General features: G+C 52.6%; 1 protein-coding gene across 1 annotated transcript in view; it reads right to left on the reverse strand.

The window, feature by feature from the left end:
* Positions 1-827: 827 nt before the first annotated feature.
* The window catches only part of PFDN1 (prefoldin subunit 1), a 31,438-nt gene continuing 18,374 nt past the window's right edge, over positions 828-13,891 (reverse strand). The window contains exon 4 of the mRNA XM_066560184.1: positions 828-966. Within this exon, the coding sequence (XP_066416281.1) occupies positions 883-966 (84 nt within the window). The 3' untranslated portion in view covers positions 828-882. The remainder of the gene's footprint in view (positions 967-13,891) is intronic.

The following is a 13,891-nucleotide window of genomic DNA, read 5'->3' on the forward strand; positions in this document are numbered from 1 at the left end:
CACGGTGGCGCTGTCCGGCCGCGCAACCGCGGCCCTGCCGGGGCGGGAACGGAGCGGGAATGGAAGAACGGAGCGGGAATGGAGCGGGAACGGAGCGGAAACGGAGCGGGAATGAGGGAATGGAGCGGGAATGGAGCGGGACACAGGGAATGGAGCGGGACAGAGGGGATGGAGTGGGAATGAGGGAATGGAGCGGGACAGAGGGGATGGAGCGGGAATGAGGGAATGGAGCGGGACAGAGGGGATGGAGTGGGAATGAGGGAATGGAGCGGGAATGGAGCGGGACAGAGGGGATGGAGCGGGAATGAGGGAATGGAGCAGGAACGGAGCGGGAATGAGGGAATGGACAGGGAATGGACCGGGGATAAGGGAATGGAGCGGGAATGAAGCGGGACAGAGGGAATGGAGCAGGAATGGAGGGGAATGAGGGAACGGAGCGGGAATGAAGGAATGGAGTGCCGAATAAGGGAATGGACACAGAGAAAGGAGCGGGAATGGAGTGGGAATGAGGGACTGAAGTGGGACAGGGGGAATGGAGCTGGAATGAGGGACTGAAGCGGGACAGAGGGAATGACCCAGGGCACCAAGAATGACCTGGAGCAGTGGGAATGACCTCCTGGTCCCTGTCTGTGTCTGTGCCCATGCCTGTGTCCATGTCCATGCCTGTGTCCATGTCCATGCCTGTGCCAGCCCTGCCCACCTCCCTCTTCCCCCACCACCCCTCCCCAGCAGGACCTTCCCAATGCCCACATCCACAGGATGAGGCCCCTCAGCCCAACTCCTCCCAGCAGCCCCTTTCTCCATCACACCCCTGCAGGGAGAGCAGCCCAGAGACACGTGCTGTGTTTTATTGAGGTGGGTGGGGATCAGCCAGGGGTGCCACTACTGTGCCCTGCGGGCCATCAGCATCTCCCGGATATTGTCCTCTGCTTCCTTCACGCTCCGCTCCAGGTACGACTTCTTCTGCTGCAAGGCAGAAACCAGAGGTAAGTCAGGATCCCCCCAGCCCTGCCAGCACAAACCTGGGTACAGGGCCCAAAGCCACCCAGGCAGAGCTGTGGGTGCTGGATGGGGCACCCACCACACTGCAGATGTCCCATGTGGGGACAGCAGTTACTCACTCCCAGAGGCACAGGCACAGGGCAATGTTTACACAGACTGAATTTTGTTCCCCCCTGAAACCTCAGAGCTGCAAAAAGTGAGAGCCATGAACCTCAGCAAGGAAGGAAATCAAATCAGATCCTATAACTCTTGGAGCCTAGAGAGAGACTGACATGCTAAGCTTCCTTATGGAGACACAGCAAAACCCTCTCCTTGGGCACAAAAGGTTCTTTTTCCCAGCTGGGCCATTTTCTAACCCTATATCCTCCTTTCTATCAGCAATTCCCTGGCATCATCACCAAGTACGTGTTTCCTTAATCATCTGTAATTAGGCTGGGCTTGGCAGGGAAGCAGCCCCAAGCCGTGCATCCCCTGATAGGAATTCAGTGTGCAGCGTTTTTCCTGCTGGTCTGGGTGCTCCTCTGTGGCTGGAAAAATCAGCACTTGGCTCTTTTGACTATTTTCTCTGGGTTTCCAAACAACAGACACAACAGTCTCCTCCAGTGTTGCTGTGAGCACAGGCTCCCGTGCTGCCCATGTAAAGCCCTGCCCTGGGCCATGCCAGCTCCCACTGAGCACTGGCAGGGTTGGCATTAAATTCCAGGAGTCCAGGCCTCCACCCAGAGCATCCTGCCAGAGGCTCTGCCAGTCTCCAGTGCCAGGAGCCCAGTACAGCAGCAGTGTCCCCAAAGCCCACCCAAGCCAAGGACAGGTGAAGGGCAAGAACTGCTGTGCTGCCCTGAGAGCCTCACCCTGAGCCCATGGGACTTGTAACACTGAAAATCCATTAGCCTGTGGAGCAGTCCTGCTGCCAGCACTGCCCCTCTGTCCCCCTGCTGTGGCACAGCTGCACACTCAGCTGGAATGGCCCTGCCATGAGCACATCTCTCCCAGCCCTGCTTCTAAAGGCTGAAGGGTTTGTATTGAAATCCTAAATGCTGCTCCTGACAGCCAGGGCCAGGGTCATGGCCCAGGGCTCCTTGTCCCTCTCCCTGCTCCCAGGCACGTGGGGTCTCTTTTGCTTACAGGAACTGCTTTTGAGGAAACCACAGGGAGAGGAGCAGCCACAGGTTCCCACTGCCAGTGACTCAGTGACACAGAGCAGGACTCTGTCACCGCTGCGCTGTCCCCACGCTGCCGCACAGATGTCGAGGGATTTCCCGCATAGGGAACTGAGTCTGAGGGCAGCAAGAGGACACAGGCCCAAAAAACCCTTGTGGCTCAAAGCTTCACCTCGCTCTGCTGACCAGAGGAGGGTGGCAGCAGCAGAGCTGACTTCTAGGGGGACATTTTTTACTAAAGCTTTTTCTTAGCACCATTAAATTAGTGCATGAAATAGTCCTGCCCTCCTGCCCCTGTCTCCTGCTCCCACCAGGCAGGAGGAGACAGCTCCAGAGAGCATCTCCATAGACACACTGTCCAGCAGGACTGGGAGAGCCCAAGAGAACTTCAGATATCCCATCAGGAAGCCTTGCTGGTGCCCATGTGTGCCCCACTTCCATGAGGACAAGGGACCCTGACACAGCAGAGGAGCACCCACACAGCCCACACATGGACCCACACTGCACCCCTGACATGCTCTGCCCTCCCCATGGCAAAGGGTTTAAGGCATTTCTGCACTTAGGCAGCAGCTGCAGTCCCAGGTAGGGCAGGATTCAGGGAATTTTTCTTTACCTCAATCACTCTCCTTGGTCACCTAACTTCCAAGGCACAAGAATCTGGGCTGGTCCCAGTACTTTTACTCCCTCCCAGAAGCAGTTTCCAGAGTCCCATCTCTGGGCTCCAGGAGCATCCTTTGAGCATTAAGGGGAGCCCTGCACCCACAGCCAGGGGCTGCAAATCCCTGAGCTGTCCTGCAGCCAGGCAGGAGCTGGGGCTGGCTCCCACTCCAGCCCACAGCCCGGATCACAGACGGGCGCCACACTTTCCGAGACACGTGGCAGAAGCGAGGTGTTTGTTCCCCAGGAAGGGGAACTGCAGCCTGGGCTCTGCTTCAGTCATCGCCAGAGCAGGGGCAAGAGGCTGCTGCAAACCCCTCCCCACTGCCATTACCGGGGTCTAGACAGGAAACTCCGTCTCTCCCAGGGAGCAGCGCCGAGCGAGCGGCTGACACACGCTCTGCCTACTCACCCAGAGCCCGAGACACAGAGCACAGCTCTGAAGTCATGCTGGAGGCTGTTCCGGTCCAGCCAGACCTGCCAGGCTGGTGGGATCTGTTCCCTGAACACCACCCTGCATCCCCAACCCCACCTCCAGCTTCCAGCTCACAGCTTGCATTTGCACCGCAGCCCGAGTTAACCCTATGTCCTCTGAGCCCTGGTTTGGACCAGCCTGTGGCTGCTGTGCATCAGCTGATGCATTCCCCTGGGAAAATGGGTTTGCTGCTCCAGGAGATCATCCTCTGCTACCTGTGCCATGGCAAGTGCAGCCTCTGGGAATTCCCAGGGCAACATCAAAACTGCGCTGCTGGTTTTGGTCCCTCGTGAAACCAAAGGTGGCTGCTGCTCTCTGAAGCCTCTGGTTTCACTCCTACAGCTGTAGCTCCAGTGCTCACCAGTCAGGAGCCCAGGGGGACATAGCAGCAGCCCAAGGGGACATGGCAGCAGCCCAAGGGGACATGGCAGCAGCCCAAGGGGACATGGCAGCAATCCAAGGGGGCACAGCAGCAGCCCAAGGGGACATGGCAGCAGTCCAAGGGGGCACAGCATCTCACTGGCCTGCCCCACTGTGAGCTGCTGACCCACAGCTCCTACTCACCACACCAGTGCCCTGAACTGCCCCCACCCTCCCCCAGCTCCTGTGGGCCCCTGGACAGGTAAGGTGGGTGCCCAAATCAGCCCCAGATGCCACTGCCTGAGCCACAGAGCTCCAAGGAAGAGCAGAGAAAGGAGAGAGGCTTTGAGAAGGCAGCAGGGGGAAGTTGCCACATGACACTGAGCTCCCAGAAAAGCCCCAGCTTCCGGCTGACAGCAGGGCCAGGCTCCACAGGAGGCTGGGCAGTGCCCCTGGTGTGCTGCTCTCCCCCTGAAGTGTCACCAGGAGTGTGGCAAGGCAGTGACAAGGAAACACGGAGGGCACGACAGGAAGCAGCAGCTGGTGTGTCAGCCAAGGGCTCCAACTGCAGCAAGGGGCTGGTTCCTCCTCCTGCTTCACAACTCCCACAACCACTTGCTAGAAAATTATTCTCCAAAACTCTCTTGTGGGGTTTTACTGAAACTTATTTCAGAGGAACAGCCTCTGACCAACACTGGCGGGCCCTGGCAGCTCCCTGCTGCCAGAGAAAGGCCAGTGTGTTCCCATGACCCAGGCACAGCTCCCTCACACAGGGAGGGATGACCCAGGGCTGCAGGTCCCGTCAGCACTGGAGAATCTTCTCCCCCACAGAGCAAGGAAGGGGAGCTGGAGGCTGCACAGGACAGGGTGCGTGGGAATGGAGCAGGATCTGCAGCTACAGGACTCCAGGTGGACAGCACGCTTCCAAAACTGAGCCAGCTGACCTGATCCAGCCCAGGACATGCTCTTGCCTCCTCATTTCTTCCTGCCACAGGGCACCCACCAGTTCTCATCCACTCTCTCCTCTGTGGTGACAGCCCTCTGATCCCCCTTCTGCCCCACACAGAAAGGGCTCTGCCACCTGCACTGGGACACAAGACCAACACACAGCCACTGCCACAGCCCAGTGAGGTCTGGGCCACCTGCAGAACACTGACAGGGTGCAAACCCACAGAGGATGGCCTCAAAAGCCAGTGCAGCCAATGCCTCCCAGCCTGATTTCCCAATTCCTTTAAGTTAATACCACTCCCAACAACAGTTCCTTCCCCAGGCAGGAAGGGCTGCAGCACTTGGGAACAAGACAAACCACAGCCCTGATGATCTGTCTCAAAACTAGACCCAAAGGAAGTGTTCTCACCTAAATCTGCTTTCTGGAAACAGAATTGCCATACTAATAGCTGTCTGGCACCAGGATGGAGAGCAAGAAGATCCCTCATTGGGCAGCAGAGCCAATTCCACCAGCTGGGCCTCCCAGCACATCCTGGGGGCTCAGAAACTGGAGTTGGCACCTCTCCTGCCCCTGAGTATAGATGTGTCACCAACCTGGCCCATATTCTCCTCTGCCAGCTCTAGGAGCCTTTTCCACCTCCAAGGCTTCCTGCAGCCTTCCTAAAAAAGGTGTGCAGGGCAAAGGGTGTGTGTGGTTCAGTGCAGCTACATGGACTAAAAACACCATCTCCCACAGCTGGAGGTGCACCCAAAATGGGACTGACCACTCAGGCAGCCCCATCCGACAGGCAATGCACATCCATCCATCCATGAACCCTGCCCAGGAGGAATGGTGGCTGTCCAGCTGACAGCTCCACAGGCAGAGCTGCAGGGCCTGGCAGGGAAGGCACCACCAGCCCCAGGAGGAGAAGGGAGGGCAGGGCACTGATATGCCATGGGCCTGGTGGGATGCAATGCCAACACATTCCCAGACACCTGTGGGGGGCTGCAGGCGGTGGCTTTGGGGGTTCCATCAGCCCTGGCTGCCTCTGTGATTGCTGGTGTAGGAAGTGCAGACTCCTGGAAGCACCAGCTTGGCTGGCCCCAGCCTGGGGCAGTGCAGCAGCACCACGAGCCAGCCCTCGCTGTGCACGCTCCTGACCAAGGTGTGCTGGCGTGCCCAGCTGTGCCCTGGCACGGGTGGCTGCAGCCAAACAACATCAGAGGACTCGCCCTGGCACCACCCCGTTCCTCAGCCCTCCCCTGCCCTTCACTCCCCATCGGAGCAGTGCCTGCTCCCTGACCAGCTCCGCGCTGTTTGCTTTTGGCAGCAGCTGTGGAAAGACTCGACCGAATGCAAATACAATTCCAGCTCACACCCCAAAGAAGAAAAGGAGCTGTGGTTAACAGAAGTGGCCCGTGGCCTTTTGACACGGCAGGAGTCACCTCCTGCTCCAGCCTCCACCTCCGCTCCCATTGCATCACGCAGCTGCTGCTGCTGCTGCTGGAGAGGCCCGAGCTCCTCAGGATGACGCACCCAGACCTGGCATTCCTGGCAGATTAAAGAGCCAGCATCCACAGATTCCAGAGCAAGAGAAAACTATTAATCAGCTTTTCTTGGATGGCCTTTTGATGATCAAAGCACTGCCTTCCCCCCAGCACTGTGATTCAGACGCCTCTGCCTTCAGGGAGAGCAGCTTGGCCGCTGCCAGCCCCGCGTGTGGCAGGGCCTTGGCTCCAGCCGGTGGCTCAGTGGAACAGGGGACAGCATTGTCACCCGCCCCAAGAGCCCAAACAGCCCTGTGCTCCCAGAGAGAACAGACACAGCAGCCCTGCCCATCCATGCTGCCATACCCTCCCCCTCACAGGTGAGTTTCCTGTGTCAAGTCATGGTTTATCACTCAACATCCACTTTTGCTCTTCAAATTCCACTCCTCTCACATCACCTCTGCAAATGAAAGAAAGCTTCAACCTCTGACCTGCAAACACAGATTTGCTTAGGCCCAAACAAAAATGTTTCCATGGAAATTTTAGGATCTAGTATTGGAACATGCCTATTCATTTCAGCCTGTTCTTTTTTTCCCCATTTTTGTTTTTTAAAGTGTTTTTCTGTGAGCTTGTTTTACACCCAACTTGTGAGGACAAAACAAGCTGGCAGGTCCCTTCCCAGAGAATATCTCCCTTCCCATGGCTCTCAGCATGCTTGGCTACCAGCCACCAGATTCTGGCATCCCACTCTCACACTCGGAAGGCTTCCGTTGAGGAACACTGCAGTCTTCAGGCATGATGCAGTGCCTCAAACAGGAGCCCTGAGACAACTCATCCTGTGACACCTCAGCAACCCTGTGGCTAGCCAAGAACTTCTGTATCCCCCAAAGTTAACCCAAACCATTTTTGGCATTGCCTGAGGGCTCTGTGGGAAAGTGATCAGCAGATCCTGAGTTAGAGTTGGGAGCACATGGTTGACTAGAGAAGATCTTCCCTGGGAGGATGGCAAACTGTGCTGCCCATGCACTGGGCACCAGGCAGCACCAGCCTGAGCTGCCCTCACTCTTGGGGCCACCACTGCTGTTCAGGGCTTGGCAGTGCCCAAACTCCCTGTGGAGAGCAGCACTCCAAGCCCTGGCATGCACACCCTGGGGAAGGCAAACATTTTGGTCAGACTAAGCTCATGGAAGATGATGTGCTGAAGACACCGTGCTCTGTTTACAGGATTTCACTCTGAACCCCTGAACAGGAAGGAGGTGAACCTGCTGAACAGCACCCAGCTGCTCCTGCTCCAGGAGAAGCTGAAGTAGTGGACACCAGCAAGGGGGTGGGGTAGGGCTGCAGGCAGCCCTACGCCCTGATGGGTCCACCCAGCACTGGTCCTCACCCAGCTGAACACTGTGGCACATGTACACACTGGGAATTACTACTCTACAGCAACCACCAAATATTTAGATACACTTCAAGACTTTCCAAGCAGTTATTGCCTCAGGAAGTTGCCCAGAGTTTGCTCAAGAATGAATGGCCTGGAATAGGAAGGGAGCCCAGCTGGTTTCTGACGACAGCTGCTGACAGAAGCGTGATGCCATATACCAAAGAGGAGAAGTGATGATTCACACCCTGGTTTTCATCATCTCTTCCTTCCACAAGGTAAAGGGGACCCACAGAACTATCTGGGTTAGAGTGTAGAAGAGAAAACATCAAGCATACAACTACATTTGCCAACTCAAGAGAATCCTTACAAGCACCTGCCTAAAGAACTGCTGGTGCAAACCCACCATCATGGTGCACTGATCCTACTGCAGAACAACCAGCTGGGCTTCCCCCATCATTACTGAAGCACCTCGAGGAACATACTCTGAAAAAGCTAAGCTGGAAAACCCCCATTAAGTTCCATTCTTCCCGCCTTCAAGAGAAGAAGGGGCAGAAAGCCAGGCTGCCTGCCAGCCTTTCTGCCCAACCCCAGCCTCGTGGCAGCAGCATTTCACAGGGACCCACTGTCTGAGCCACAGGACAGCACTTTCAGCAGAGATGGAGACAGCTGCTCTCGGTGAGAGGGAAATGATGGATTATTCCAGTGAACTCCTACACCCTAGCCTGATGTGAACTACTACAAAAGCAAGTCGATGAGAACCTTTCAGTAGGTGGCAGCAGAAATGTATTATCAACCCAAAGGATTCCTTTAGGGACACCCCCTCTTGGCACAATTCCCCATTCAGAGCAGTTTCCAGGAGTACACTGCTCCAGGCTGGATACTGCACCCTAACCAGGTTATGACAGCAGAGTCAGGTCAAACAGAGAACCTGGGGAGGGGAAACTCACTCAGATCCTGAAAACCCCCACGTTGTGTTTCGGCGGAAGCGTCCCTCACCAAACTGCCTCTTGCAAAACGTGGTAAGTTCCCCATCCCAGTGCCTCAGTTTCTGTGGTCCTGCAGAGCTGGTGTGGCTCATCAGGATCCCTCCTGGCAGTAGGACTTGTGCAAAACCATACCACACCTTTCAGCTCTTGCAGTCCTGGCCAAGCAAGGCCACTTTAAAAGCAAAATCATTTCCATATATTTCAAAGACAAATCAGCAACAAGAAGTTGGTGTCAACTCCCACCTAGGCAGTATCACCCCCTCAGTTCAGACAGCCCCGAGCTCAGAGCAGCCACATGCCCACCACCATGGCATGAGGGACAGAGCAGGGGTGACCCAGCAGTGGGGACAGCAGGAAGCATGACGGTGAGGGCTGCCCTGCATACCTGGGAGCAAGGTGTGGCTTTGTACAGCTGACTCAGGGCTGGGTCAGGGCTCCAACAGGCAGGAACATGCTTTCCAAATAATCGTTTCCTGTTCTCCCCAGGCGAGATGGAGGAGGAGATGGAAGCGGGCTGAAGGTTTATCAGGCACAGATAATCCCCCTCCCCAGAGCTGCTTGGCACAAAGGCAGCCAGGAGCCACTGCAGGGGCCTGGTGACTAAGGGAAGGACAGCAGTGCTGGGTTTGTGACTAATTATTACTCATGCAAGGAGGAATTTGGAGAGGGACCCACATTCAGCTCAGCTCGTTGCTTTGGATACTTCTGCAGCCATAAGCACAAAGGAGAGCTTTGACAATGAATCAGACCCTGCTCTAAAATGAAAGACTTATCAACCAACTTGGTGTTAAAATGATTTCAGTGTAACCATAAAGGCAGCTTAATGCTAATCAGAGGAAACAAACCATGTTTTCAGGCTCAGATGAGTAAATGTAGGTTCCTGGATGGACAAAACCATTTAGACACAGCAGCAGAAGTGGGTTTTTATTAATGCATAGTGTGTTTCACTTTCCTCTGAATTACAAAGGAATGTGAGTGGACTGGCAGGAGTTGCTTGAAAAGTTTTCTCTGTTAGGTTGTTGGGGTTTTTTTTAATCAAGAGTAATCCCCCTCCCAAAAAAAAACCATAACAATGTTCTGAGATGCCTTTATTTTGAAAGCCTGTCTATAAGTAGCCTAAAAGACTTAAAAAGGAAGCAAACAACCCCCACATTAATTATCCTCTTGCTTTTAAAATCTACAATTATCCACCCAAAAATAAAGGTAGGAAGAGTGAAAGCAAAGTCATCAAATTCCAGTTCTTCCTTCATAAAGCCTTTGCCCTCTCAGCTTGTTTGTGTGCTTACTTTGCAGTCTGCAGTACAGGGAAGACTGGCAAAGATTTACTAATTAAACAACTGCTTGCAAAAATCTGGGAGTTTGAAAACTTGTTGCAGCGAATGATTACTCCAAATGAGAGATCCAGCCTTGCCACTGCATTCCCACACACATGTGATGATATAAATACACGTCATTGCACTCAAATCAGCATTACCCACAACCATTCTTCACAAAAATGTGGTGAGACATTAGTTTTTATAAGCCAGCCCAGGTCCAAGGTGGCAGATGACCCCTCCAGAGAGCTGGGAATCCCCTCTCCCCTTTGAAATGTGAGAATTTCTTTCCCTGTGCCTATAAGATTCCAACATCATGTTTTGCAACCAGTGACTTGTGCACTATTTAACACATGACAAGCTTCTTACACAATTTTCAAAGCAGAACATACTGTTATTTGATCTTTATCTAACAAATTTAACACAGGACTAAGAGCCAGCTTTTAAACAGATCCACCTCCTTCCCTGCAGATACTGAGGAACACTTGCTGCCTTTAAAATCTGCCAGGTGCTGGCTGCACACAGCTGATTTCCATCTGTCTGCAATGAAAGGTGACAGTCACACAACAGAGAAACACCCATGAAGTTCAGCTGTAAGAATACAATCCTTTTGCCACCCTCATTTTTGAGAAACAAGACAGACCTTGAGGCTTTAAACATTAAAAAGCAAGTGAAGTGAATGATTCCTCACAGCTGTGAAGGCCTGTTCTTCATGTAACCATCAGCAGAGTCAGTTTGGGGAACAGAAAGAATTAGAGAAGCATTAGCTATGCCCCAATTCCTCCAGATTTACCTTAAATTGTGTGGCCCCAGTCCAATGTCAGAGGGGCTCTCCACAAAGCAGGATTTTGTGTTGGTAGCATTAGCTCTGTGTCCATTACACTCTCAACCTCCTCAGTGTTTTGTCATTTTGAAGCTATTTTTCTCATTGCTCAGAGTATCTTTCATTTCAAAAATCAGGAATGAGAACCCAGATTCTCCTCCCTGTAAGACAGCCAGACCTATAGGGAAAAAAAGGAGCTTTGGCTACTCCCTTCTTCAAAACAAGGCTCTCATGGAGGGCAGAGCACTGGTAACAGCCCTGCCCATGCAGGCTGTGCTCTGCTCTCCCATGGGAGTGCCTGTGGATGCTCCACAGCTGACAGGCAGGCAGCTGGACCACCCATGTCCTCAAAAAGCAAACTAAGCCTGCAGCTTTGCAGCCTGAAACACAGGAGCAACCCTCAGTGAGGGCACAGCCTCGGACATGGGATGACACCAGCCAAGAGAGTCAAGATGAAACACATTTCCCGGGAATGTCACCAAGTCCAAATGTCTGTGTCCAGAAGGACCTGCCCAGACACCCAGAGCTGCCTCTGACACCCAAAGCCATGCAAGATGCTGGGTTTGGCCTGGCCTGGTCCCCACTGAGGGGCTCTGCAGCTCATCTTCACCCTAACATCCATCATTTGTAGAGATCCCATAGCTTCCTCCTAAAATGTCCACACAAGCCCAAATACTAATCCTACACGGTAAACTCACTTCCAAACTCCACCTATCCCCATCTTAGATGTCCTGCCTCCCTCTAGAGCAAGCAGAGGGACTGACCTTGCCTGTGCACACTCAGGGAAACAAGGGGCAACTTCAGTGACAACGTGTTTAAAATCCTGCTCCCGGTACGTGCGCTCATGCCAGCAATGGAATGAGGGAACAGCACCCTCATCCAAAGTAGAATCTGCTCCAGGCTAATGCACAGAGAGTTATTCTTGAGGCTTCCCCTCTCCAAAGCAAACAGGAGCATTCCTTATTTCCCCCTGGTTAGTTAAAAAGCCAACCACACATTCCTGGGCACTGGCCTACCCCAAGCAAACCATGTGATGAGAACTTCTGCGCCATAAAACGCTGGAAGAAATTGGTCTAACTTGGGAACAGCCTAACAATTGCTACCTTCTGATGAGCATTTTGTGGCCTGCAAAGAGCACCACAAATCTCAAGACCTGTTTTCACATCGTTAGAGCCACCCACAGAACTGGCCTCCATGCTGAGGGTTTCAATAAAGAATGAAGGGGAGTTGGAGCACGTTGGAGGCTGGGACCACACCGAGCAGGTCCATCCCAGCCATACCTGCCCCAGGCTCCAGCGCTTCTCCCCAGCCACACCTCACCAAAATCTTTGTTCCCACAGGGGAAGAAAACATTGCTGTGGCAACTGTCAGAGCCGACTCATCACAGGGGGGGCACCGCCACTGCGCCTCAGGGCTGCAGCAAAGCCATTTCAAAGCTCCCAGGAAAAGCAGATTAGAGAAATGGAAGCTGCAGCACGAGCAGGACTGTGCTCAGGCAACACAGTCAGTGGTCACCTGAAGGCATTTCAGTGCAGTCACTGTGTAACTTCATCAGCTTTGCAAACATCACCTGAGGCTTTAAACACGGAGCACAGCAGTGTTTGAGAGCACAGTGTTCCTTCCTCCACCAGGAAGGAGAGCCAAGACATTTTCTGTGTGGGATAGGGAAATTGGACATGGTGTTTTAGGGCTCGCATGAAGGATTTCTGAATTAGAAATCAAGCCTTTAGGTACAGCTTTCTTGATTATATTTTCTACTCCAGGCAGGCAGAGAAGAAACCAACCAACCCTTTATCTCAGCAGCAGTAAACTTTCAGTCTCCCACAGGCATGTGAAAGAATTGCCTGGGAAACAAGCACACAGCTGTGTTGTGGTCAGAGTTTAAAACCAAAATCCAATTCCCCCAGAAAGCTGCAGGTTGCTTTTGCCCTTTTCCCAAAGGAGCTAAATTCAGTGGCACACAGCAGACGGAGCTGCCCAGCAGAGCCTCCCCCTTATTTGTTATTTTTAGCAATTTAGTCTGACAACGCCTGACAACTAAACAAGCTGAATATAGCAGGAGAGAAGGGGACTATCAGATATTATCAGAGAAAGCACACAGTGATAATCACTTTCTCCACCCCTAATGAAGAATCAATTTTCCATGTCTTTATAACATCATAGAGTTTGTTCTTTTTAAAATGCCACATTTAAAAACAGAATCCATCTAGTGCTACAATGGAAACGGATAACATTTCCTGAAACAAAGCATTGTTCCACCCCTCACATATCATGTTCCCTTAAAAACAAGGGAAGAAAAACATTACTTGGTTTTTCTCCTAATACTGCACAAACATTACTGAGCTAAAAAGAGTCTGTGCTCATCCCTTTAGAATGCTTTCAAAATAGATTTAACACATACCCCTTGTACCGTGAAACACAACAAGAATTTGATAGTATCAGGACTGGAAAAATCCAATCCTGCTAAGCAGGACGTGTCCCATGCCAGCGTGTGAGGGAGCTGATGGCACCAATCTCTGGAGGTTTGAGTGAGCCCCGTTGGCATAGCCTGCCAGCAGGCACAGCTACTGTGCCAGCAAGCCTGGGCAGTGTGTTTGGATTCCAAAGGATTAGATACAAGTTGTGAAGTTCAGAAAGCCACACAGGTGCATATGGAGTTGGCAGGCTGAGAACACTGGGGCTGTTCAGCTTGGAGATGAGGAAACATCACTGCACCTTCCATGACCTGAAAGGGCATACAGGGAAGCCAGAGAGATACTCTCCATCAGGAACTGGAGTGACAGGACAAGGAACAATGGGTTCAAACTGAAAGAGAGGAAATTTAGTGGGGAAACTAGAAAGAAATTCTTTACTAATTGAGGATGGTGAAGGCCTGGCACAGGAAGCCCAGAGAGGCTGTGGCTACTCCATACCTGCAGAGACCTGGGCCAATGGAAGGTGTCCCTGCCCATACTAGAGGGGTGGAGTGAGATGATCTTTAAAGCCATCCAAACCTTTCAACAAAAGCCATTCTATGATTTTATTTTTATATCTATATAAACACACTTAGCTATATCCACATCCACACACAACTTTAACAAGCAGGGTAAAGCTACCTTTGGTTTTCTTCAGACAACTTCTGCAGAATAACTAACTGCATCATCCACACCCAGACCCCTTGGTGCTTTCAGAACACAGCTCCTCTCACCAAGTATAATGTGTGTCCCAGCCAAATTTTATTTTCCCAGCCCTTCACAAGGACAGGTCTGGCTGTCCTTGCTGCAAGGAAGCCCAAACCAGCAGCAAACCATCAGTTTTGTGATGCTGCCTGGAAAACCTGGAAAAA

The sequence above is a fragment of the Molothrus aeneus genome, chromosome 15 (assembly GCF_037042795.1).
Source record: "Molothrus aeneus isolate 106 chromosome 15, BPBGC_Maene_1.0, whole genome shotgun sequence".
NCBI classification, from domain to species: domain Eukaryota; kingdom Metazoa; phylum Chordata; class Aves; order Passeriformes; family Icteridae; genus Molothrus; species Molothrus aeneus.